The sequence below is a fragment of the Gavia stellata genome, unplaced genomic scaffold, assembly GCF_030936135.1.
Source record: "Gavia stellata isolate bGavSte3 unplaced genomic scaffold, bGavSte3.hap2 HAP2_SCAFFOLD_193, whole genome shotgun sequence".
NCBI lineage: Eukaryota > Metazoa > Chordata > Aves > Gaviiformes > Gaviidae > Gavia > Gavia stellata.
The window spans coordinates 66,147-87,992 of NW_026776786.1; the positions used below are offsets into that span (position 1 = coordinate 66,147).

Sequence of the window (21,846 nt, forward strand, 5' to 3'; positions counted from 1 at the left end):
AGCGGCTGAGGGAACTGGGGTTGTTTCGCCTGGAGAAGAGGAGACTGAGGGGAGACCTCATGGCTCTCTACAACTACCTGAAAGGGGGTTATGGTGAGGTGGGTCTTGGTCTCTTCTCCCATGTAACTAGCGATAGAATGAGAGGAAATGGCCTCAAGCTGCGCCAGGGGAGGTTTATAATGGAAAGCACAGGAGGTGTAAGTCTTTACAGACTATTTTTTCTCCTTCACATATTCCCTTTAAATCATCTCTTCAACTCTTCCCAATAAGTATGTAGCTTTCGAAGATAACAGCTTTATAACAGATTTGAAGAAGTGCTTTTCTCCAAAGCTTTTCTGCTGTTCATCTACATTAGGAAAAATGTCTTTACTGACAGAGTGGTGACACACTGGAATAAACTGCCCAGGGAAGTGGTGGAGTCACCCTCACTGGAGGTGTTCAAGGAACGTGTGGAGGTGGCATTGCGGGACATGGCTTAATGGGCATGGCGGTGTGTGATGTGTGTTGGGTTTTTTTGTTTGGTTCGTTTGGGGTTTTTTTTGTTGATGGTTGGACTTGATGATCTTACAGGTCTTTTCCAGCCTTGGTGATTCTGTGATTCTGTGTCTGTGTGATTCATTGCTCCTGTAATACAAGAGTAAGCAAGTGTACCTAATTCCTCCTAACATGGGCATGACCAGGGTTCCCCCCACAGCCAAGGCCTAAAACTCACCACGGGGCGAAAGTGCGGGTGGACGGAGGAGTGGGTGGGTGCAGAGGCCGGACGGGCGTGGAGGCAGAAGGGGTCTCCAGCAGAAGCTGAGGGATGACTTTTCCCTGCTGTTGCAGCCACCTTTCTCCAGGAGCGGTCCGGGTCCTGGAAAGGCTGGAGCCGCATCAAGCAGGCTGGGACATATTCAAGCACGTCACTGAGACCAACAGGCAGCAGCAAGAGCTGCAGCGGCAGCCGCCCTGGTAAGTACCTCCCTGATGCCGGAGAGGGGCTTGCTGGGCACCTGAATTGTCTTTTTGTGGGGGACCTGGCTGGAGAGAGAGGGACCCCTCTGATGGCTGGCTCTGCCCTTTCCAACCCAGAGTCTGTCCTCCCTTTGCAGAGGCCTGGCACCAAGACGTCTTGCCCCGAGGGGGGAATACCTGTTTGGGACAGCCAAGGTCTTGCCCCACCTGACTCAGCCCCAGGCTGATCCGCTGCACGGAAGGCAGAAGGGGCAGTATGGAAGAGGAGCAACACAGTAACTGAGCTCTTGGGAACCTACTTGCAGAAGCCCCTCGCCGCTCCCGGCCCACCCGTGCGTAACCACACAGCATCACGCTGCGCCCCTGAAAGTAGGGCTGGGGCAGGGGAGGGCACCGGCCCGACCTGGACCCTCTCCACAGGCCACTTCTCCGCAGGCTGAGGGTGAGGCCACTTCTCCGCAGGCTGAGAGCCAGGCCCCCCCACACCTGGGGGCTCCTACGCCTCAGCAGGAGCTGACGGCCGCAACCCCAGGCCCCCGCAGTCAGTGGCTCGGCCTGGTGCTGGTGTTACAGAACATCCTGAAACGCAGGGTCAAAGTAGTGTAAAAGGAATGGAAATAATGTGAAGAAGATACTTTGTAATGCGTGCACCTGGTATGTAGACATAAAATTACAGTTAAAAACTGTCTCCACTAACTAACAGTAAGGATTACCACAAGGTCGAAGTCTAGGAAAATAGAATAGAGTGCCAAAACTGTTTTAAGGCTGACCTGCCTCATTGTCATGTGAAACCCACACGTCCTAGCTAGAAAACGCCCCCAACCCAAATAAGCCCCCTCCCCTCTGGGCATGCGTAGGGAATTGGAACTGTATCTGTAAGATGAAGTAAGAAAGGTACTAACCAATAGTTAGTTAAGGGGTAGGAGCAGTAGGCGTAACTAACTTTGTCACCTGTTTTAAATCCCTGTCATGATTTCAGCCCGGGGTGCATGCTGGCTGGAGAGATCCCCCACGCACCCGGTGCCGAATGCAGTAATGCCTGCTCTTTAATAGACCAGTGTGAAGGGGTTTCATTCCCGATTTCGGTGACACTGGCACTGAGGGAGGGAGCAGGAGGGCGCCCGACCGGGGCTGGGCTGGGCACCCTCCGCCTGTTCGTGCTGCGAGGCCTCAGGGCGAGGGCCCGCGCCTTCCCCTGAGAAGGCCCAGCACGGCCCGCAGGGCGGGATGGGCCAGGAGCAGCTGTGCCCCAAGGGCCCAGACAGGCTGGGCTGGGGCCCCCCATCAGTGCTGATGTTCTGGGCTGAAAATGGGAAAATGGGGAGAAACTTTGCCGTGTGTGTTTACTGGAGGCTTGTGGCCTGATGCTCTCAGGCCCTGGGTGCCAGCGAGGCTTTCCAGATGGCTGAGTAACGCCGTGCGGCTGTGAGCGGTGGCACAAACTGCTCCGGTGGCCTCGGGTCCCTGGAGGGGGACGTGGATCGGGGACGGGGCTGGGAAGGGCTCTCGGGAGAAGGTCCTTGCTAGAACTGTTCGAGGACCATGAGTGAGTTCAAGTGATGGAGAATGGGGAAATCCTGCATTTCGGGGCATGTGGGGATCCGCAGGGTGCTGCGTGTCTGGTCCCCGCCCCGCGGCGTGTCCCCAGCACGTGTCCCTGTGTCACAGCAGCCCTCTGTGAGGCGCCGCGCCCTGCAGTGGTGTCACAATGGCCAGGCTCTATATCTTCCCAAGGGGCTGGTGCTGCCCCAGTTTCTCATGGCGTTTGCAGGAGGAGGACCCAGAGAGAGCAGTGCGTCCATCTGGGGGATCCTGCTGCCCTGAGGAGGATGAGAGCACTCAGAGGTGAGGCGGTGGTGGGGGGCTGGGGGCTGCTGCCTGCTGGGGGCTGCGTCGCCGTCACCTCTCATCCTGCTGCCAGGCACCTCCGAGAGGGCTCTGGCTCCATCCTCTCCCTGCCCTCCGTGGGGCATCTGGGGACTGCTCAAAGACGACCTGGCCCGGCCAACTCTTGGTGGGGCTGCCCAGCCCCAGCCCTCCCAGCACCTCCTTGCAGGGTCCCATGTCCATGTCCCGCCCAGCTCGGGGCCCCCGTGCTGGACTCGCTCTAGCACATTGCTGCCATTCTGTCACTGGGGAGCCCAGAATGGATCCAGTCCCCCAGTGTGGTATTCCCAGTGCGGTCTTCCCAGTGCCGCAGTGAGGGGAAGACTCCCTTCCCTCGTCCCACTGACTGCCCTCTTGCCAGTACAGCCCAGCACGGGCTGTTAGTGCTGGGAGAGGCTGGGAAGATCCTCCCCCCTCCCTGGTGCAAAGCCCTGCAGCCAGCAAAACCATTTCTTTCTTTTCTTCCAGCTCTCTGCCCGTGCTTTGGTTCTCAGTCCAGACCTGCACATCCTGAGGATGGAGGCAGGGCAAAGAAGGCTGTCCCTGAAGCCGTCACTACCTCTGTGGCTAGTGGGGCTTCTCTGCTAAAGCGGCTGCAAGACCATGAGGTGAGACAAGGGGGCTCGAGGGCTCCCCTCCAAGCCCTTGACTTCCCCAGGTGCCGTGGCAGAGGGGGATCTCGCGTGATGGCACCTCTGCCCTCCTGCAGGCGCTTCGTCCCCAAGCGCCGATCCTGCCGCTCCAGCTGGACTAATGCCACTGCTCCCTCCCTCCTTTCCCTGGGAGCTTGCAGTGCTCTCCTGGACAAGGCAAAGCCTCTGGCATAAATCCCAGCATCTCTCCAGCACCTTTGCCCAAGCGCTCAAGGCCCCACTTTAGCTTTGGTTCCAGAACTGTCCCAGCGCCTGGGCTCCTGCCTGTGCGAGGGGAGCGACACTGTGCCCCAAGGTGCAGGGAGTTCATGGCTCCCCCTCCTCAGGGACTGGTCTCATTCCCACATCTTCCTCTTCCTCGCCTGGCACTGTCCGTCTGACCTCCACCATCCCCCATCCTCAGGACCGACTTCGTAGGCTCCCGCATGGCCTTTTACCCTGGTGGAATCAACCTCCCTGTCTGGCTCTCTGGTAGTGTCAGAGGTGCTGTGGAAGATCTTGCCGTTCCCCATGGCTGTCCTGACCGATGCCTGCAGCTCGTACCTCGTGCCCATGGCAGAGAGATGATTTGGGGGGCAGTAGGTCCCTCTCGTGGGTCCCTGGCAACGAGGGCAAAGCAAGTCCCATCACTCCTATGTGTGGTCTGTCCCCAGGGTGACCGAGTGGAGACATACCGGGAGCTGGAGAGCTTCTTGCAAGGAGACGATGGCAGTTTGCAGAGCGGTGTCGTGAACCGCCTGATAGCAGAGGTGTCCAGTGACATGCGAGCAGCCCAGGTGAGCTTGTTCTCTTTCAAGGCCGCCAAAGCAGCCTGCCTCTGGCCCTGGTTTTTGGGGAAATCCAGAGCAGCACAGAGATGTTCCTCAACTATTCAGACCCAGTGGAGGTCCGAAGGGGACTCCTCCTTATAGGGAATTTGAAGAGGAGATGCAGAGAGTAGTGCAGAGAGGTGGACGCGGGGCTGTTTCTAACTGAGCGAGAGCTGGGTTCAAGCTCACTTGAGGAACAGCCCTGGGAACCCAGCAGCCCCGTGGAGAGGCCCCAGGGGGTCCTTGAGTCTGTGACAGTTTGTTCCTGGCATCTCTGCAGAGAGGGAGAGAAGGCAGCAGCACAGGGCTGTGCTAGGGAAAAGCCTCCCGCGTCTCACTGGGGAGCTGCTCGCCTACCCCAGGGTACAAGAGGCAGCAGGCGCCCGGTCTGAGCAAACTGCCCCGAGGGGTCTTGCAGGGGAGACAGGGGCGTTCAGCCTGTCCGAGTGCCTCAGCCTTTTTCTCGGGAGTGTTTAACTTGTGGCACTTTTTCAGGGTGTGACAGATGATGTGAAGATGGCTGCTAGCGACGTCCTGGTGGCTCTGGCCCGCTCCCGCTTCCACTTTGTCATGTCTGAGCTCCAGAGCCACCTGAAGGCCATGGGGAAGGTCCCTGATGAGATCGTGCTCCTCACCTTGGGCAAAATGGCCCGCAGCTACGGTACGGCACCCTGGGCCTCTTGGTTTGGGTAGGGGTCTGTGATAACGGGGAGAAAGCACCCTCCCCCTTCCTGAAGGCTCTGTGTAGAACTGGGGGGCTATGAAGTCGCCATGCCTCCTTGCTCTGTGCCAGGGCTGGCCGGCAGCTCTGCCTTACTAGCCCAGTCCTGGTTCCTGGAGGGTGGGAACCCACTGGAGACAAACCTGCAGGGTCTCTGCCCCGCACTGTCCTCCCCATTTCCCTAAAGGGCTTTCCTGTGTCCCCCTTGGGGAAGGCAGCCCTCCCCACACCCTCTGGCATGTCCCACATGGCCCAGCAGCCCCAGCCTTGCCAGGGATCGACCCCAGTCTCCCGTGTCTCTCACTGACCCTCTCGGTCCCTTTGTCCCTGCCTTCTCTGCAGCCCTGCGGTGCATCCCCTTCGTGGGAATGACGCTGCTTGCCGTGCGTGCCATGCTGAGCCGGGTGGGGAGTGGCCGGATCCTGCGCGCCGTCTGCAGTGGTGAGTGTCCCCTCCTTAGCTGGGGTCCCAGGGTCAGGGGCTGGGGTGGCCGTTGATGCCTCCATGTGATCTCAGAGGGAACATGGCAGGTGTCAGCCCACAGCGAGGTCAGGCCTTGGCGATCCCAAACCTCTGTGAGTGTGCAGAAGGAGCGGGAGAAGCCCCGGAGGTTTCTGTGGGTAGGACGCGACGGTGCTGCACAGGGGAACTCCTGGGTCCCTTCCCATGGCTTCTGTTCCCCTGTTTCCCCTGGGAAATACTGGAGGGGAACAGGCCATTGAGGAGGAAAAGGATGGGGAGGAGGAGAGAAACAGTGGGCTGTTTGAAACCAGACACCTCAAGGGCACAGCTTGGCCTCAGATGCAGATCTGGTCCTGGGCTGAGCCCTGCCGAGCCTGGGACCGTCCTTAGAGCAGGCTTGGGTGAGGGTGCAAGGTACCGTCCCTGCTGCAGACTCTCACGTGCTGCCCTTCCCTTTCTCCTGGTGCAGTTCTGGAGCAATGGTCAAAAGGGGTCAATACATACTTCGGCAGCCGGGAGCAATGCCCCTTCCCTCGCAATGTGGAAGCGCAGCTCTGTGAAGACATTTACCCAGTCTTCCGTTACGCGCTGGTAAATTGGCTGGGCTGCGAGGAAGAAGAGGTAAGAAGTGCTGCTTTCCACGCCTGGGGCCACAGCGGGGATGTCCACGTTGGTGGGTCTGTCTGTGGCTGGTGGGGTGTGAGCAGAGGGGTGAGGGGAGGGAGCGGTCTGAATGAGAAAGCATCCCAGGCCGGGAGCCTGCTGTCACTGTGCCTGGGGCTGGAGGCTCTCTGGCAGGAAGCAGCTGAGTCCTGGGGCCTTTCTGCAGGGAGGGCTGGGGTGCGAGCGTGGGGAACTGCTCTCTCTCCTCTGGAGTGAGCCCTTCTGCTGCAGGGCAGAAGGGAAAGGGAAACCCCTCCCAGTGGGAAGGGCAGACTGGTGTGCAGGCGATGCTGAGTGCTAGGCAGACCTTCAGCCCTCCAAGCAGAGCCTCTCCCTTCCCTCTTCAGGACAAGCAGGCTGTGCTCAGGGCGGTGGCTGCCATGATGGAGGTCCTGCTGCGTGAGGAGCAGCACCGCGAGCATGCCTGGGAGCAGCTCCTCTGGCTGCTGCACCAATCTCAGGAGGTCCGAGACACCTCCCGGGTCAACAAGGTGAGGTGTTGCGCAGGGCCCGGCGTGGCTGCTGGGGTGGGTCTGCGCGAGTGCCACAAGGCACTGGGGAGCTGTGGGGTGCCAGGAGGAGCTGGGAAGGCCTTAGAGAAGGAACAGGGAGGGGGAGAGCAGAGGAGGCCTGAGACTTCCCCGCACTCTTTGGGCAAGAAAAGAGAAATGCGGGGAGGGGCCAGAAGGGAGGCAAGAGTCCCCCGGGCTTGTCTTCTCAGGAAGGGAGGCATTGCCATCTCTGTAGCGCTCTGTGTGTGGGAAGAGCTTTGCCCTAATGCCCAGCGCTATGTCCAGTCCTGTCCAGTGAGGGCTGAGGTCTGATGAGTGCAAAGTGCCAGGAAACGGAGTTGTCAACAGCGGGCTCTGTTCAGAGGAAAGAGACCCTGCCGATGCTGCTCTGAGGGGAGGGCAAACAAGAAGCCCCATCCAGGAGGGTTTGTGGTTTTCCCTGGGAGCTGCTGTTAGGGACTCCCCTTCTCCCAGATGTGCTGGATTTCTCCCTTCCCAAGTGCCTTTAAGTAGCTTTAGCCTCCTCTTCCTCCCCCGTTGTCTCACAGACCTTCCTGCAGGCCAGGAACACGCCAGGATTTGTGAGACAGGTGCCACGTAGGTTCCTTAAGGCTGCAGGAGGCCTGATCCTGGCTGTTCGGAATGGGCCTGAGGGGCAGCCCTGTTCCCACAGTGATTTCCCTCTCAGCCAAGTCGCAGCAGGACTCTGGGAGAGGAGGGCAGAGAGCACCCTTTCTTTTCAGTCCCCCTCAATGCTGATGCAGATTTCTTTAAAACAGACCTTGTTCCCACAGCTCCCTGACGTGACCAAAGAGCCTGGCCTGGCCCCTAAGGCAGAACTTCCCCGCTGCATCGCGCTGCAGGGTAAGGAGAGGAGACTGGGCGATCCCCCGTCGTGCTGTGGCGGCTCTCTCCCTGTCCTCGGCAGTCAGAGGCAGCTGCCTGCTAGTGCAGAATGCGATTTCTTCCCTGCAGCACGAGTATGCCCTGAGGAGACGGGCATGTTTCTGCACTCCCCGGAGAGCGGTGGGAGCAAGGCCGGTCGCGTGGCAGCCCTGGGCCTGCTGGGAGCGCTGGCCCACTCTGACGGTCAGTGCCATGGGCCAGGGACAGAAGGCAGGGGTTGGGGCTGCTGGGCTGAGAGCAGGAACGGGCTGAAAGCGGTGCACCTGCACCCAAAAGGAGCTGCAAAGAGCGGGTCCCCCAGCCGAGCTGACGCCCTGCGACAGGGCTCGAGCTCTCCTCCGGCAGTTAGAAATGGTGGCACACCAGGGATGATGCTCCAAGCTCAGTAACACGGGCAGGCTGGTGGGTGGGCGGGTGGGCTGCTGTGCACAGGAGCTGCTTGTACCCAAGTCATTTCTCACGTGCTCTGTGTTACCATATTACCATAGCTTTCAGTCCCTATAAAACAGCTGTGCCTCTAGAAATGGAGTCGCTCTGGCTATGCCGCTGCCTCCTGTGAAGTCAGAGTCAGGCCCCGCTTTTCTGTCCCGTTGGTGTGCGAAAAACTTGGAAGCTTCTGCCATTGGGGCTCTACCTCAATGCACACCTCTCCATATCTCTTCCAGCACCTGCAGTGAGAGAGAAGCTGCCCCAGGTGATGGAGGCCGTGGAGTCAGTGTGCAACCACCCCAGTGCCCAGGTGAGCTGGTTTGGGAAGGGACAGTGCCACCAGGGGAGGCAGAGGAAGCCTTTCCCTCAGGGCAGAGCTGGGGTGCCTGGGGAAGTGCCGGCGCATTGCCCAGGCAGTGGGTGATGGCTCCTCCCTGGGGAGAGCTGGCAGAGTGGAGCAGGGAGGTCGCTGTGCTCTGTGGAGCAAATGCCCGTCCAGCCTGGTGCTAAAGCCCAGCCCTGATGGCCGGAGCGAAAGCTTCTGCCGTGCGCTTGTCATCTCTCCGCGAGCCACAAAGGCTGCCCCCAAGCAAAGGCGGCTTCCCTTTGGGTTTTGAACAGGAGGACCGTAACCACGCTCTCCCCTGGCAGGTGCGGAGGGCAGTTCTGGAGTTCATCCGGGAGCTGCTCAGCTCCGGCTCCCAGAGCTGCTGGGCATGGGATGTGGTGGGGCACATCTTCAGCGAGTTCAGCCGGACCTCAGGCAGACTGGTAAGGGCAGAGCGAGACACCTGGGGCTTCCAGCAGTGCCTGGCCTGTGCTGAGAGCTTCTGCAGGCATCCTTGAGCATGGAGAGCTCCACGCTGCAGGGCCATCAGCGCCGGCGCTGCCATTGGAATGACCTGCAAATGGCTGTTCCTCGTGTGTGTGTGTGCTGATGTTGGTGGAGACGTCAGTGAATGATGAGGGTTTGCACCCGGGCGTGCCACCTGGGACTGTGGGGCTGCCTGCGCACCCCACAGGCTGAGCTGTGCCCACAGATACCTTCAGCAAAGTTGCCTTGCAAAGGGAGGGGTCTTCTAGGGACAGGACATCCTCCATCCTTAAGTGCTCACAGAAAATCAGCAAAACACAGCCACTGCAGCCAGATGGGCCTGGCTAGAGGATCTTTCTGTGGTGTTCTCATACTCTGGCCCTCCAAAGCATGCCCTGCCCATCCAATAGCAGTCTGGGGACCCGCATCCCTTCTGGCAAGGGGACAGGCCGTCTGGCAGTCCCTTTGGTGAGTGTTTCCATCTGGGTGCCCAGGAGATGAAGGATGGGCGTGGCTGAGCCTTTTGCTGACTTGCTGAGGACCTTCCCTCTGGCTAGAGCCTCCCTCCAACCAGGGGATCTGTGCGTGTTGCTTTGCTCCAGGGCTTTCTAGTCCTTCCCAGGGTCTGGGAAGTGGTTCCCGAGCTGGGTCTGGCCGTTCTTGTCCTCCTTCTGGAGGTCAGTGCTCCTGGGAGGTTGGCGCAGGAGCACTGGTGAGGCCATGCCTGAGCCTTGTCGGTCGGGAGCTGAGAGTAACAGGGGTTTTGCCAACTCTGTCTTACAGGTGGCAGGAGGCCTTTTTGCCTGGGTAACACCGGAGGAAGGAGCTCTTCGAGCCCTGTGTGTGGACATCCTGGGCTCGCTGGACGTCTCTCTGAGAGGGATGACCAAAGTAAGTCACCCTGTGCCCTGCTGCTGTGGCCACTTCTTGCCTTCAGGACATTTTTCTTCGTGCTTCCCCATGCTGTGAACCTCTCCCCTCACATGTGCTGAAGCACACAAGGCTCAGGGAAAAGCAGACTGTCACTTTTGTCTTCGAGCTGAATAGAAATGCTGATGTGGTGAATTGCCTGGTTCTTCTCTGCAGCTCCTGTGGCCGAGGCTGCTGCAGTACGTAGTGCCAGCCCAGTACAGCGGCATGCTGATCCCGCTCTCCCGCTGTCTCCAAGCCCTAGTTGAGAGACGGGAGCACGCAGGGTGTGAAGAAGACGAGGAGGAGCCTGACGCCGTGGACTCCCAGGAGCGAGGTAGAAGCTAATGGGTTCAGCCAGGGGCTTGGCCAGTCTGTGTCTACATGCACCCTGCCAGCCCTCAGCAGAAGCCTGGGAGAACCAAAGGGCGGAGCCAGGCTCTGCTGCTGGGCACGAGGGGCTCTGCCCTGCATTGCCCCTTGCCCAGCGCAGAGGCCCGTCTCTCCTGCTCGCAGCACTCTCCTGGCGAGCCGGGGCTGGTTCCTGGCCATGTTGGAGCTGCCTTCGTCCCGTGCTGGGCAGCCCTGGGGATTTCTCCCGGGTCAGCGCCGTGGCAGCACAGCTGCTCTCAGCTCTCAGCCCTGTGTGGGGCATCGGAGGCGCGATGGGCACGGCATGGCAGGGGCTCGTTGGCTCACCTAGCCTTTCTTCCTCCCCACAGCCCGGCTGCCGGCTCCCCAGGCCCTGCTGGCTCGACTGCTGGTGAGTAGTGGGGCCCGGGGGAAAGAGCTTTTCTGGCCAGGGGTGGTGGGGGAGACCAGGGCAGAGATGCTGTTGAGGCCCGTGCCGGGATCCCCCAAGGAGGAGGCAGTGTGCCTGAGACTGCCTGGGCCTGTCCGGTATCCCACTCCTTTCTTGGGGCTAGCAGCACCCCGGGTGCAGGAGTGGCATCGAGCTCCCTCCCTCCCTCCCGGGAAAAACTGCAGCTCTGGTGGCAGGAGTGACCCCTCTCTCCTGCCCTCGCCTAGGTGGTGGCAGCAGCTCCTCACAAGAGCGGCGAACGTGCAGTCGCTGCCTTGCAGCTGCTGCAGGCCCTGCATGGCAGGATACACCGAGCCTTGGGGGTGGTGTGGACTACCGAGATCCCCCTCCTGCTGCAGTACTTGGAAGGTAAAGTGCGGGTGGGGAGGGAGAGGCTGGGGGGAGGGAAGGGGGTCAGGAAAATGCAGCTTCCCAGCGTGACGGAGGAGAATTGTCCCCAGTTCCCCAGCACTTGCTCTGCAGCCTTTCCCCTTCCAGGGAGCCAAAGCTGAGGCTGGGGGCAGCCGTCCCCCAGTGTCAATTTGGCCCAGGGGATGGATGGGGCTGTTGATGTCCTTTTGGAGGGCAGGTCTTGGCGGCACCCCCATGTCCTGGCCGGGATGGTGTTTGGGGGAGGGACAGGACTGGTGCTCCTGGAGGGGGTGCAGCCCCTGGCTTTGGAGAACCAAGTTGCCAGGCCAGGCCAGGTTTGCAGCAGCTGTCCTTGGCAATAGCCTGGGAGAAGAGCTGCAAATGGGCAGAAAGTGGTGGGTCATTAAGGAGAAAATGTGTGTTGCCAATGCACGCTGGCACGCAGTGGTCGGAGTTGTTCTGGGAGCTGCAGTCAAGCAGTGGGGATCTGTTGTGGACAGCACGTCCTTGCCCAGCTTGAATCAGTGGCCCTGACAAATGTCCCTGGGATCCCTCCTGTGTCTTTGGCCTCACAAGGGCTTTGGTGTAGGTGCTTGTAGGCCCTTTCTAGCCTGATGGCCTGGGAATGTTGGGAGGTCTGACCGCAGAGGAGACCACAGGGCTCGTCTTTGGTGTGAGCTTAAATAGCAGCGACGGCTTTTGCTTCCTCTTGCTTTCTAGGGAAAACCAAGAGGTCCCTGGACTCTGCAGAGTGGGAGCATCGTGTGCTCAAGGTACAGCATCCTTGGGGGGTGTCACAAATAGAGGGGGAGAAGAGGGAACAGACAAAGTTGTGGGAGGAAGCTCGGGGCTGCCTGTGTAGGCAGCAGGAGTTGGGGGCACCTCCTGAGTGCCCTGTGCCTCCCCCCGCAGTAGGTGCCTGCCCGCTCAGAGGAGCTGCTGTCTGCGCACGTGCCACGGCTGATGGCTAATGCCCTCTATCGCTGTGGCACACGCCTTAGCACTGCCTCCTCCTCTATGTCTGGCATGCCGGGAGGGTCTCGCCTGAGGTGTTAGGAGAAGAGGGAGGCTGGTGAAAAGAGGGCTGGGTGGGGCAGGGGAAGAGTCTGCCGTTCCCAGTAGCTCCCCTCAGCAGTGTCCCGGGACATGCGAGCGTAGAAAGCATCCTGGCCAAGGGCAGGGGAACACTCGCTTCCTCTCTGTTCCCCACAGTTCCTGCGAGCGTCACTGGAGCCCATCGAGGACAGGGCCTGGACCATGGGCCTGAGCCAGGAGCTGAGCCAGCAGCTGGGCAGCTCTGCCCCCGGCTCCTGGGAGAAGGTGTGTCTCCTGCCCCGCGCCAGGGCTGGGGCTCTGCCCACGCAGGCGGTTTTCATTGCTTCCCCTTCTCTTGCCCCCAAAATGCACCTCCCTGGGCTACTCCAGTGGCTGGCTACCACCAGGGGTGGTCGGGTCTGTCTGGGGCCAGACCTTTCCTGACAGGTCGGTCCATGACCACATCTCGGACGTGGCCTCCTCTCTTGCAGCTTTTCCTGTACAAGGCCCTTGGGACAGTGCTGGCAGCTTGTCAGGATCTCAGACACGTCCAAGGGCAGGTGCTGAGGTTCCTGCAGGAGACAAACCCTGTGCAGCTGTCTGAAGCCCAGGTGAGGTGATGTTCCTGTCCTGCGCATCCCCTGCCTGTTCCTGGGGGAGAGGCAGGGCTGCTCCAGACCTCGATTTCCCCCTTGCTGCCATTTCCCCCTTGCCGCAATGTCCTGCCTGGCCGTTGTTGCTGGCCATGGCCGAGTGCCTGGGCTGGAGCCAACTCCCTGTTTCTCTGTGGTTGCAGGGAATGATTTCTGTTGTGTCCCACACGGCTGAGAGCCACTTCCATCTGGTCTTGGACACGGTGAACATGTTCTCCACCGCTTTCACCAGAGGCTGGTTTTATCAGACTTCCATGGGCTGGAAGGTAAAGGAGCCAGGGTTTCCCTGTTTGGCTTTCCTTTTTTGGCCTTCTTTCACTTCTACACCTGCAGCAGCCAAGTTGTGGCAGCTGCCTTTAGATAAGCATTCGTGTAAGAGCTAGCCGAGACCTCTGTTTCAGAGGGGACGTCCTGACATTGGGGCCCCTGAGGTGTCTTTGGAGAGGAGGGGGTTTGACACCGGGTGGATCAGAGCCACCCAGCTGGGGCAGCTGCAGCGGTTGCTTGCTTGCAGCCACCTTGCCCCTGACTTAACTTCAGCAGGAGCTGGCGACAAGGGGGTGGGCACGGTGTGACACTCTGACCCTTCCCCAAAGCTGAGGGCCAAGAGCAGGAGCCTGGTGAAGTCTCACTGGCTCTGCTCCCCACCTGGGGGCTGTGGGGAAGCCTTTCAGGGCAGGGCAGGGCCCTACAGAGAGAGCGGTGCAGCCTGGCCTGGGGAGGTGAGCAGAGTGGGCTCATCTGCACCCCTGATGAGCACGGGCTGCGTGTCTGAGCAGGACCGTGACAGGCTCTGTCAGATACCTTTCCACAGAAAGGTTCCAGGCAGCTCCCCGACCTCTCAAATCAGTGGTAAAAGAGCCAGCAGTGTGTGCGATGCTGGCTGCACCTCATCCCCATCCCCATGCGAGATCCCAAGCTGTGGGATGGGAACAACTTCTGGCCTTGGAACTCGCAGCTCGAGGAGTGGCCTGGGGAGCTGCTGGGAGGTGCCCAGGGAAACAAGGAGCTGGTGAGGGTGCAGGGCAGGGCCTGCCGCAGGAGCCTGCCAAAGTCCCGGGGCTGACCTCTCAGGGCATCTCTGTTGACACAGGTCCAGCAGCAGCAGAAGATGGAGAGCGCCCAGGCCATTCGTGCTGCTCTGATGTGCACCTACAGCGGCATTGCACTGCGTGCCCCCAAGGAGCAGCTGCTCACCCGTGTGGATAAAGAAATCGTGGGCAACATCCTGCGGCTCTCCAGAGCTAAACAGAGGGTAGGAGCATGGGGCACACAGGGCAGGGATGCCTGGGTGTCCCAGCTTCAGCCCCTTGGGGCTGGGGTGCACCGAGGTGGACGGTCCCTTTCTAAAGATCTCCCAAGGAAGGGTTTGTCCTCAACGTCCAGATCCAGCCCCCCATGGGTTTCCCCTGCCCATGCTCTTCTTCCACCTCTCAGCCCTTCAAAGAGTTGAAGGGGTGCTTTGCTCTCTTTGGCCTCAGGACTTGCAGCTCAAGCTCGCCCTGGTGCAGAGCATCACCGAGGTCAGCTGTGCCATCCAGGCTGTGGGCGACTGCGGCAGCTTTGAGCTGTCCTTAAAGCAGGAGGCAACGTGGACCTTGCTGGTGAGTGCCTGTAGCCGGGGCGGTCGCACGGGGGAGTTTTGGGCTGTGCCATCGGACTCCTTACCCCAGAGGCACGATGGTCTCTGGGCTTCACGTGAGCTCCTGGAGCTGTGTCCGGAGCTGGTGGGGCTCTTGAGTGCTGGTGCTGGGTGGCTGTGGCTGGGGAGCAGGGTCCCTCCTGCAGTGCCTTTGGGGATGCGTGGGGGTGACGGGGCAGTGTCTGCCCAGGCCTGGCAGCAGAGCCTGTCCCCAGGGGAGGCGGGAGGGCCGTCCCGTGCCCCTGCCAACTCTGTGCTTCTCTCTCTGGGACTTGCAGGACTGGATCAAGGGGGAGCCCTGGGACTCCCTGGTGTATGGAGTGTTCCAGGCCCTGGAGGAGTTGAGGTGAGGTCTGTTCCCCGGGCTGTGGGGACTCCCAGTGTGCCCCATCCCAGCTGGCTGGGGCAGCCCCAGTGGCCTTGAGCATGGGGCCGGGAGCTGCTGGGGCTGTGGAGTGGGAGGGTGTTCCCCATGTCGGGTGTCTCCCACAGGAAGGGAGCCCCCGGGGTTCCTTAACCTGGGGGCAGGGGTTTGCCTGCTGCCTGGGAGGAGGCAGGAATTGCTGGCGCTGAAGGCAGTGCTTGCTGGCGTGGGCGGGGGTGTGTTGGATTTGGGGCCCTCGATTAGGAGGAACCCAGATGTGGTTTGAGCCACTCTGGAGACAGTAAATCTCCTTTGTGTTTTCTCTTCCTTTTTCCTCTGGCCAGCAAGCTGAGGCCACCTCTGAGGCGGGAGGAAAATCACAAGCTGCTGGCAGTGTGCTGCCAGACTGTCTTGTCCTGTCCTTCCAAGGAGCGGATGAAAAAGGGCAGGAAGACAGTGAGGGCAGCTGTGAACATGCAGGTACCCGCTGGCCAGTGCCTGCCCACCCCTGGGTCAGGATCCCACCTCAGTGCGCCCCGGCAGCCCCCATGATGCAGAACCTCAGCTCTGCTTTCCTGCTTTCAGCTTCTGCACAGGAGATGCGTGGAAGATCTGGGCCATCTCCTAGAAACCTTTCTGGAGGCAGAGGTGACCTCTGCCTGCTTTGATGACATGGTCCATGTGAGTAGCCGTGGGGCAAGAGGGAAAGTGTTTCAGGGGCAGAGAGTGGAGGCCTTAGAGGGTGTTAGGAGGTGGATACCTTTCCTGCGGGAATGTGGGGCTTTGGCTCCTTGCTCTGAGGCTGTGCGTCTGGCCGGGGCCAGGGGCTGAGCTGGGGGACGGGAGCGCCCGGCCACTGCAGCCTCTGGCCAGGCAGAGCAGTGGGCCCTGATGGAGGGAAAGCCCAGAGCCAGCCCTGAGCTGGCTGAGAGCAGCCTGGAGGAAGGCTGGAGTGGGGAGACGCTGGCAGTGTAGCAACAGCAGCCTCAGGGCAGAGGCAGCTAGAGGGAGCGAGGCAGTGGAGGCAGCAGTGCCAGTGCTTGGTGGGGCTGGGGTTGGCACTGGGAAGGGGCCAGAGAAGGAGGGAGTTGGAGAGGGATCTCCGGGAGAGAAAGATGCCTGTTGTGAGAGAGATGCACCCTGCCTCAGGTCCTGAAGGGCTGGCTCACCTCAGCCAACGAATGGGAGCGGGAGAGAGCCCTGCAGGTTTGTGCCCATGTGCTGGGAGCTTGCAAGGAGCGATTCGAGCTCATGGTGAGTAGAGCCCCCTCGCGTGCCCTGGCGCCCTTTTCCCACCATTCATGGCCCCAGAAGGGAGCCCTGCCCAACTGGGTGCTGGGTTTTGGGGCTCCAGGGATTACGGGGCAGCCCTTCTGCCTGCCCCTCTGCCCGGTCACTGCTCAGGGAGCAGGATGGGCGATAGAAGCGAGCGGGTGCTGGGGCTGCCTGCGACCCTTTTCCTGCTGCTCTGCCCTGCAGAGAGGACGTCCTTGCAAGCGGTTCGGCTCCCTGGTGGGATTGCTGGCGACTCTGACCAGCGACTGCCTGGCCACGTCCCGCCAGAGGGCATGGGTCTGCCTTGGCTACCTTCTCCAAATGCAAGGTAAGGAGAGTGGGCGCTTCCCAGCCTTGCTCAGCCTGATCCTCCCTCCCTTCCCGGCCTGGCACCACTGGGATCCTGCAGGGCCAGGCCCTGTCCCCAGGAGGGAAGCGGGAGGCAACGTGCTTGGCTGGTTTTGTGCCCCCACCCTGTTAGCCCTCTGCCTCCCTGGACATGTCAGGAAGGATCCCTGGGAGAGGGTCGCTGAGTCCCACCTCCGCAGCGCATGTGTGCGGTTGGTCAGGGCCATCCCCCACTGCTGTCTGAGAGCAGGACATTGCCACCAATGCTGGGGACTGTCCCCCTCCATGTCTGCCCCCCTCCATGTTCCAGGAGAGACAGAGGGTGGTCAGACAACTCGCTCAGATGAGGCCCCTGACATTCCAGAGGGTGCCTTCCCCCTTGCTCCCTGCCTTGAGCCTGGAGAGACAGGCAGCTCCCCAGGCAAACTATCCAAACTCATCGCCGCCAGGGAAGAAATCTCCTGCCGAGCACAAGAGAGGAAACCAATTTGCTGCCCAGAGCAAACTGGGCAGGGAAGAGGGATCTGAACTGCAGGCCCGGGGCGTGCCGCAAAGGGTTGTGTTTGAACCGTTTCCTCTTCAGGCAGCAGGGTCTGCCTGTGCTGAGGCAGTCACAGGGAGGTTTCCTGCCTCCCAGAGACAATGGTGGCCTGTGTGGGAACAGGGGACACAGCTGCTGGGATCAGAGGCCAGTAGCTGCTGAAACCCTGAAGCCCCAACAAATGGTTCAAGGAGGAAGAGGGCTCTTTCCAGCCCGGGATTTGTCAGCCATTTATCGGGCTCAGGAAATCCTGCTGCACCGAGTTCAGGAGGGCCCTGGGTTTCCCTGTGGCTTTCACTGCCACCCCCTGGGTTCTCCTTGAGCAGTATCTAGGGCCAGAGGTTGCCTTTCTGTGGGCGTGACTCCCCTTTTCTTCTGGTGTTTGTTCCAGCCAGGACCATGGAGGTGGTGCCTCAGGCAGATGAGATCAGGTGCCTTGGTGAGGAGCTGAACAGCCCAGACACCGTGCAGACCTGCGCCAAAATAGCAAAGGTAACTGGCCCCAAAAGAGCGGGGTGGGGGCCCAGCTCCTGGGCTCCTGCACATCTCCCTGCTCCTCTCCAGCGTCCCTCGCTGTCTCCAGAGCAAGCTGTCCAGGATGGCTGTTGTTAGCAAGTAGCAGGAGGCTCTGAGACAAGACTGTCCTTCAGGCATGCTGGAGCAGATACCGTATATGTGTGCGTGTGTGATTGCTCTTGTCAGAATACAAATTTGGTACATAATAAGCAAACAACATGGGGGGCGACACTTCCCAATCGGGTAGCTGCATCAGATGTAAACAGCACTGTATGCATAGCAGGAGGAAAAAGTGATTGCCCCCTGCACGACTGCCGAACTAACAGTTCTGTCAAGTTTCCTTTCCATTCTGAATTGCTGGAGCAGAGCTGTGACGTGGTCTCTCTTGTTCCTGACTTCTCTCCAGGCTGTTTGCAAGTGCATCCCTCCAGCGCAGGCTACGGACTTTCTGACTGCGGTCCTGCCCAGCTTGCTGCCCATCACACCCACGTGTGTGAAGCCACTATGGAAGTGGGTGTTCATCTTCCTGGTGGAATGCAGGAAGGAAATAGTCCAGGAGGTAAAGGCGACCTTTTTCCCATTTGACTTTGTCTTTGCTCCTGTTGGCTGTTTAACGACACCCTGTGCAGTTGGCACAGGCTCAAGAAATGCCACCTGTGTGTCGAGCCAAGGGGCTGCTGAAGGAGTCAGGTGCCCTTGCAGAGGCCCTGCAAGGCGACTTCAGGGTCTCAAAGAGCGTGTTTGGTTTTGCTCTTGCATCGCTACACACATGTGGGGAGAGTTCTTCAAGCGTTGGGTGTGAAACGTGCCCGTGTCCTCTGTGTGCACAAGGGCACGCAGCTGCTCGTAGGGTTGGGCCCAGGCACATGCAGTGACTGAGTCTGTGCGTGTGAGCGCGTGCATGTGTGCGTACGTGTGCGCAGTTGCCAAGAGCACACCCAGCTCCAGACGTGAGCCAGGGCCAGGCAGGGTGGAAGGGGTGAGGTTTCAAGCTAGGTCTGGACCCTGTGTCACGGGAGCAGGCACTGCTCCTGTGCTGAATGACTGTGTCTGGGCCCCGCAGGAGGGGGTAAAGGATGCACCGAGCCCTTCTTTCTCCTCCATTTCCATTCAGGTGCCAAAAATCCTGAAGACCCTTTGCACCTACATGCGGCAGAGCACCCACAGGCCCTTCCTGCTCTGGGCCGTGTTTCTCCTCGCCCACTTTCACCAGGAGCCCGTCATCAGCAGTCTCCTCCGGAAAGGTCTGCCCATGGACAGGTACGTGCACCAGCCACTTCCCCACTGTAGTCAAACAGAGACCCCACAGCTTGCGTGCACTGGGGTGGCCCAGTTAAGAAGCAGGTCTTTTTTCTGCCTGAGCTGTCTTGAGTGTTGCAAGACTGCGTGCTTGTGTCTCTGCCGTGACTGGGGCGTTGTAAGCCCCATTGCAGAGGAGGAGAAGGTTTGAGGGCACTGCAGGACTGCGAAGATACGGGCTCAGGGGTGAACATCTGTTCCCTTGCAGTGACACGGTGGAGCTGTGGAGGAGCCTGGGGAGAAGCACCATTGGGATTCAGGTCCTGAGGTGCTTAGTGGAGAAACTAAACAGAGCACGAAACAACTGCCTGGGGACCAACTCCTCCGCTTGTGAGTGGCACAACCATGAGACTGCTCTGGAGACTTTGATGGTACGTTCAATGGCAGACACGTTTCTGTAGCTTTGCATCTGCTTTGTAACTCCTGCCTCGGAAAAGGGGGAGTCAGGTGCCCTTTGCAGATGCCCCTGGAGACTCCCAGGGCGCTGTGCTGGGCCGGCCTCAAGCAGTGTGGGGAGCTGGGACAGTGTTGTGCTCCTGAGCCACAAGGCTGTCGCAGAAGTGACAATTGCGGACAGTAACCCCCCTGCCCCAGGCAGGCAGGGGAACCAGGCTGGTGGGAAAAGGCCTTGCCTGAAGAGGGGCTTCTTGGTCACGGTTCTCTGCAGATCACCCGTGCCATCTCCGAAGTGGTGCTTGCCCTGAGGAGCACAGAGGAGCTCAGGCAGCTGCTTCCCCACCTCCTTCCCAGCCTCCTGAGGTGGGCCAGCGAAACCCTGGGCGAGGAGCGGCTGCTTTCCCCCCTGGGAGAAGGCGGAAGACAACTGTTCCTCAAGGGCCAGGTGCTTGAGGAGAAGCCGTGCAGGTAAGGAGCCGAAGGGGCAGATGGAGGGGCTGGCTTCGGTTCCCCTCGCCAAGGCACGTGCCTTTGTGGGGTTGAGGGAGGGCTTTGCCTGCCCCGCTTCCTAGATGAGCAAACTGCTCGTCGTGGTTGGGTTTACTTCTGCTCCTTCATGGGGAAACTCCAGCTCCCAGGCAGGAAGGTCTGAGGCAGCTCGTGCTGTGGACGGCTGTCATCTTGCCTTCTGCATACCCTTGCATGCACGATAGCTTTGCACTCCCTCAGCGGACCCCCACCGGGGGGGAGCGTGACTCTTGCGGGCAATGGCATCATTCTTCACAAAATGCTGGTGGGAAGAGGTATTAGGTGTTGCCTTGGTTCTCTAGCATGGAGTCAGTCCAGGGGCGTGGAGTTTCTTCTGCTTCAGTGGGTTTGGGGCATGATGAAAATGCCAGTGTCGTTAGCTGCAGTCTACGAAGCATCATTCCCGGGGTATTTAGCTCTGCTAAAGAGAAATCTTCCCCTAAACTGCAGTGATTTGATCTTTCTTTGGTTTTGTGGTGCTGCTGCTGTTTTGATTTTTTTCTTGTTTTGTTTGACTGTGTTTTGACTGGGTTTGTGTTTTGTTTCTTTTGCCAGGGTTTTCCTTATGGCTTTAGAGTTGGTGCTAGGCAAATGCATGGCAGAGAAGTGGATGCGGCTGCTCATGAATCGGGCAGCGTGGGCTCTCCTTGAAGACCCCCTGACCCATTCTGATGGGGTGCGTCTCCTGACCAGGTAAGAGCCCCAGGGATGCACGTGGCTGCCTCCTGCGGGGCTGTGCCCAGGGAAGTGCCTGCAGGACCCTTCCAGCATGCCTGGGAAGCCATCCTGAGCTGAAGAATAGTATCTGCATTGGTGTACATGAATTTTGGCAACCTGGCCTTCCTGGGTAACTGTGTGTCCCTCGCTTGTGCTCCCTTGCGCAGCGTCCTGGTCCATGCTGGGCTTCTATCACCCTGTCTGAAGCAGACCCTCTTCCCATGGCTGGATTCCTGCTCAGTTAAGCTGCGGGTGACAGCTACAGCCTTCTTTGCTGAGGTAAGGCAGGGGGTGGGGAAGGAAGGGTTCAGAGGGTTTTAGTGAGATCCGGCTCCTTGGGACGTCTGTTTTTGTGGGAAGATCCCTGGAGCGGAGCAGACAGGGGAGCGCCTGGCCAGGACCAGGTCCCCACAGCACTGCCTGTGTCCTTCCAGCTCTCTTGGGACTGCAGCACAACAAGGACCCGCGAGTGAAGCAGGCACTAGAGGAGTCTCTGCACGATACCTGTCCCCAGCCAGCACCAAGGAGTTAATTAAATAAAGCTCAGCACAAGATGCCTAAAGGGCAGTGTATCTTTTTTCCCCCGATGGCACCCTTGTGCTTGGCGGGACCACATGTGGGTGACACCGAGGCTGGGGGCTGCCAGCTGCATGGCCCCTCCCGGATCTTCGTGGGCTGGGCACAACGCAGTCATGCCGGGACAGACCCCAGAGCAGGGGTCTCCCCATGGGGTCCTGGGGCCTTGCCGTGCCCTCCCACTGCCCATGGGGATCCCCTTGCCACCCCTCCCACCACGGCATGACCACCCCTGGCACCAGCAAGGGCTGGCGCAGGGAACAGCCCAGGGAACACCCTGACCATACCACCACAGCAGGCTTTGCCCTCCCCGGTGTCCTGCCATGCTGGGCCCCCCCACAGCACTTGCCCAGGGACAGAGTGGGGGGGTATCAGGGGAAAAGGGGGGCACTGGGGGGAGTAGGGGGCACTGGAGGATGGGTGGGGAGAACCAAGGGAGGCACAGCAGTTTAGAGGGGTGTGGTCAGGGGGCAGAAGGGTGGCACTGGGGGACAAGTAGGGAATGTCGGGGGATCTTAAAGGGTCAGCTATGGCTCAGGGGCTGAGCAGAGGGACAGAGTGTAGCAGAGGGCTCTGGCTGGCCCATCGGACCCCTGCCCACCAACACAGGCCCCACTGGTGCTGGTCCCCAGCCCCGGCGGGCCTGGGCACATCTGCGTGGGGCAGGGGCAGCTCCACACAGGGAGCCCACCAGCAGAGATGCAGTTTCATCCCTCAGGCTGCTGGGCACCCTGGCCCCGCTGTGAGCCCATGTAAGCCTCTGGTCCCCTGTCCCGGGGGTCCCACCATCCCTGTGTTCCTAACTGAAGACCCTGCAAAGATTGCTCAAACACGTGCTCCTGCCTTGCACAGTCACGTTCCTTGACAGAGGTGGGGCTGGAGCTGGAAGAGGGAGTCAAGCCCCTGACTGGGTGGAACACCAGGCCTGGGGAGGGTCCTGCTGTGGAGGGGGCACCAGCAAGGGCCGAGGTGCTGGGGGTTTCCCTGGGCACCAGCAGTGCTGAGGGCTCTGGTAGTCCTGGGAAGTGAGCGTGCCAGGCACGGGGCAAGCGACTGAGCT

The 21,846-nt window shown here is 60.1% G+C and overlaps 1 protein-coding gene across 1 annotated transcript; it reads left to right on the top strand.

The window, feature by feature from the left end:
• The first annotated feature begins 2,499 nt into the window (after positions 1 to 2,499).
• On the top strand, positions 2,500 to 20,763 carry LOC132321312 (maestro heat-like repeat-containing protein family member 2B). Its single transcript, XM_059834828.1, has 34 exons — positions 2,500 to 2,503; positions 3,313 to 3,452; positions 4,151 to 4,273; positions 4,802 to 4,967; positions 5,370 to 5,468; positions 5,959 to 6,110; positions 6,500 to 6,643; positions 7,459 to 7,528; positions 7,640 to 7,753; positions 8,236 to 8,309; positions 8,651 to 8,770; positions 9,597 to 9,704; positions 9,900 to 10,059; positions 10,445 to 10,485; positions 10,752 to 10,893; positions 11,617 to 11,669; positions 12,109 to 12,216; positions 12,423 to 12,542; positions 12,728 to 12,850; positions 13,678 to 13,839; positions 14,066 to 14,188; positions 14,505 to 14,572; positions 14,935 to 15,070; positions 15,176 to 15,271; positions 15,740 to 15,844; positions 16,070 to 16,193; positions 17,146 to 17,246; positions 17,677 to 17,829; positions 18,385 to 18,530; positions 18,778 to 18,940; positions 19,237 to 19,433; positions 20,049 to 20,186; positions 20,378 to 20,489; positions 20,645 to 20,763. Exons 1-34 carry the CDS (start codon positions 2,500 to 2,502, stop codon positions 20,681 to 20,683), a joined length of 3,924 nt encoding a protein of 1,307 aa, XP_059690811.1. The 3' UTR covers positions 20,684 to 20,763.
• Positions 20,764 to 21,846: the final 1,083 nt, after the last annotated feature.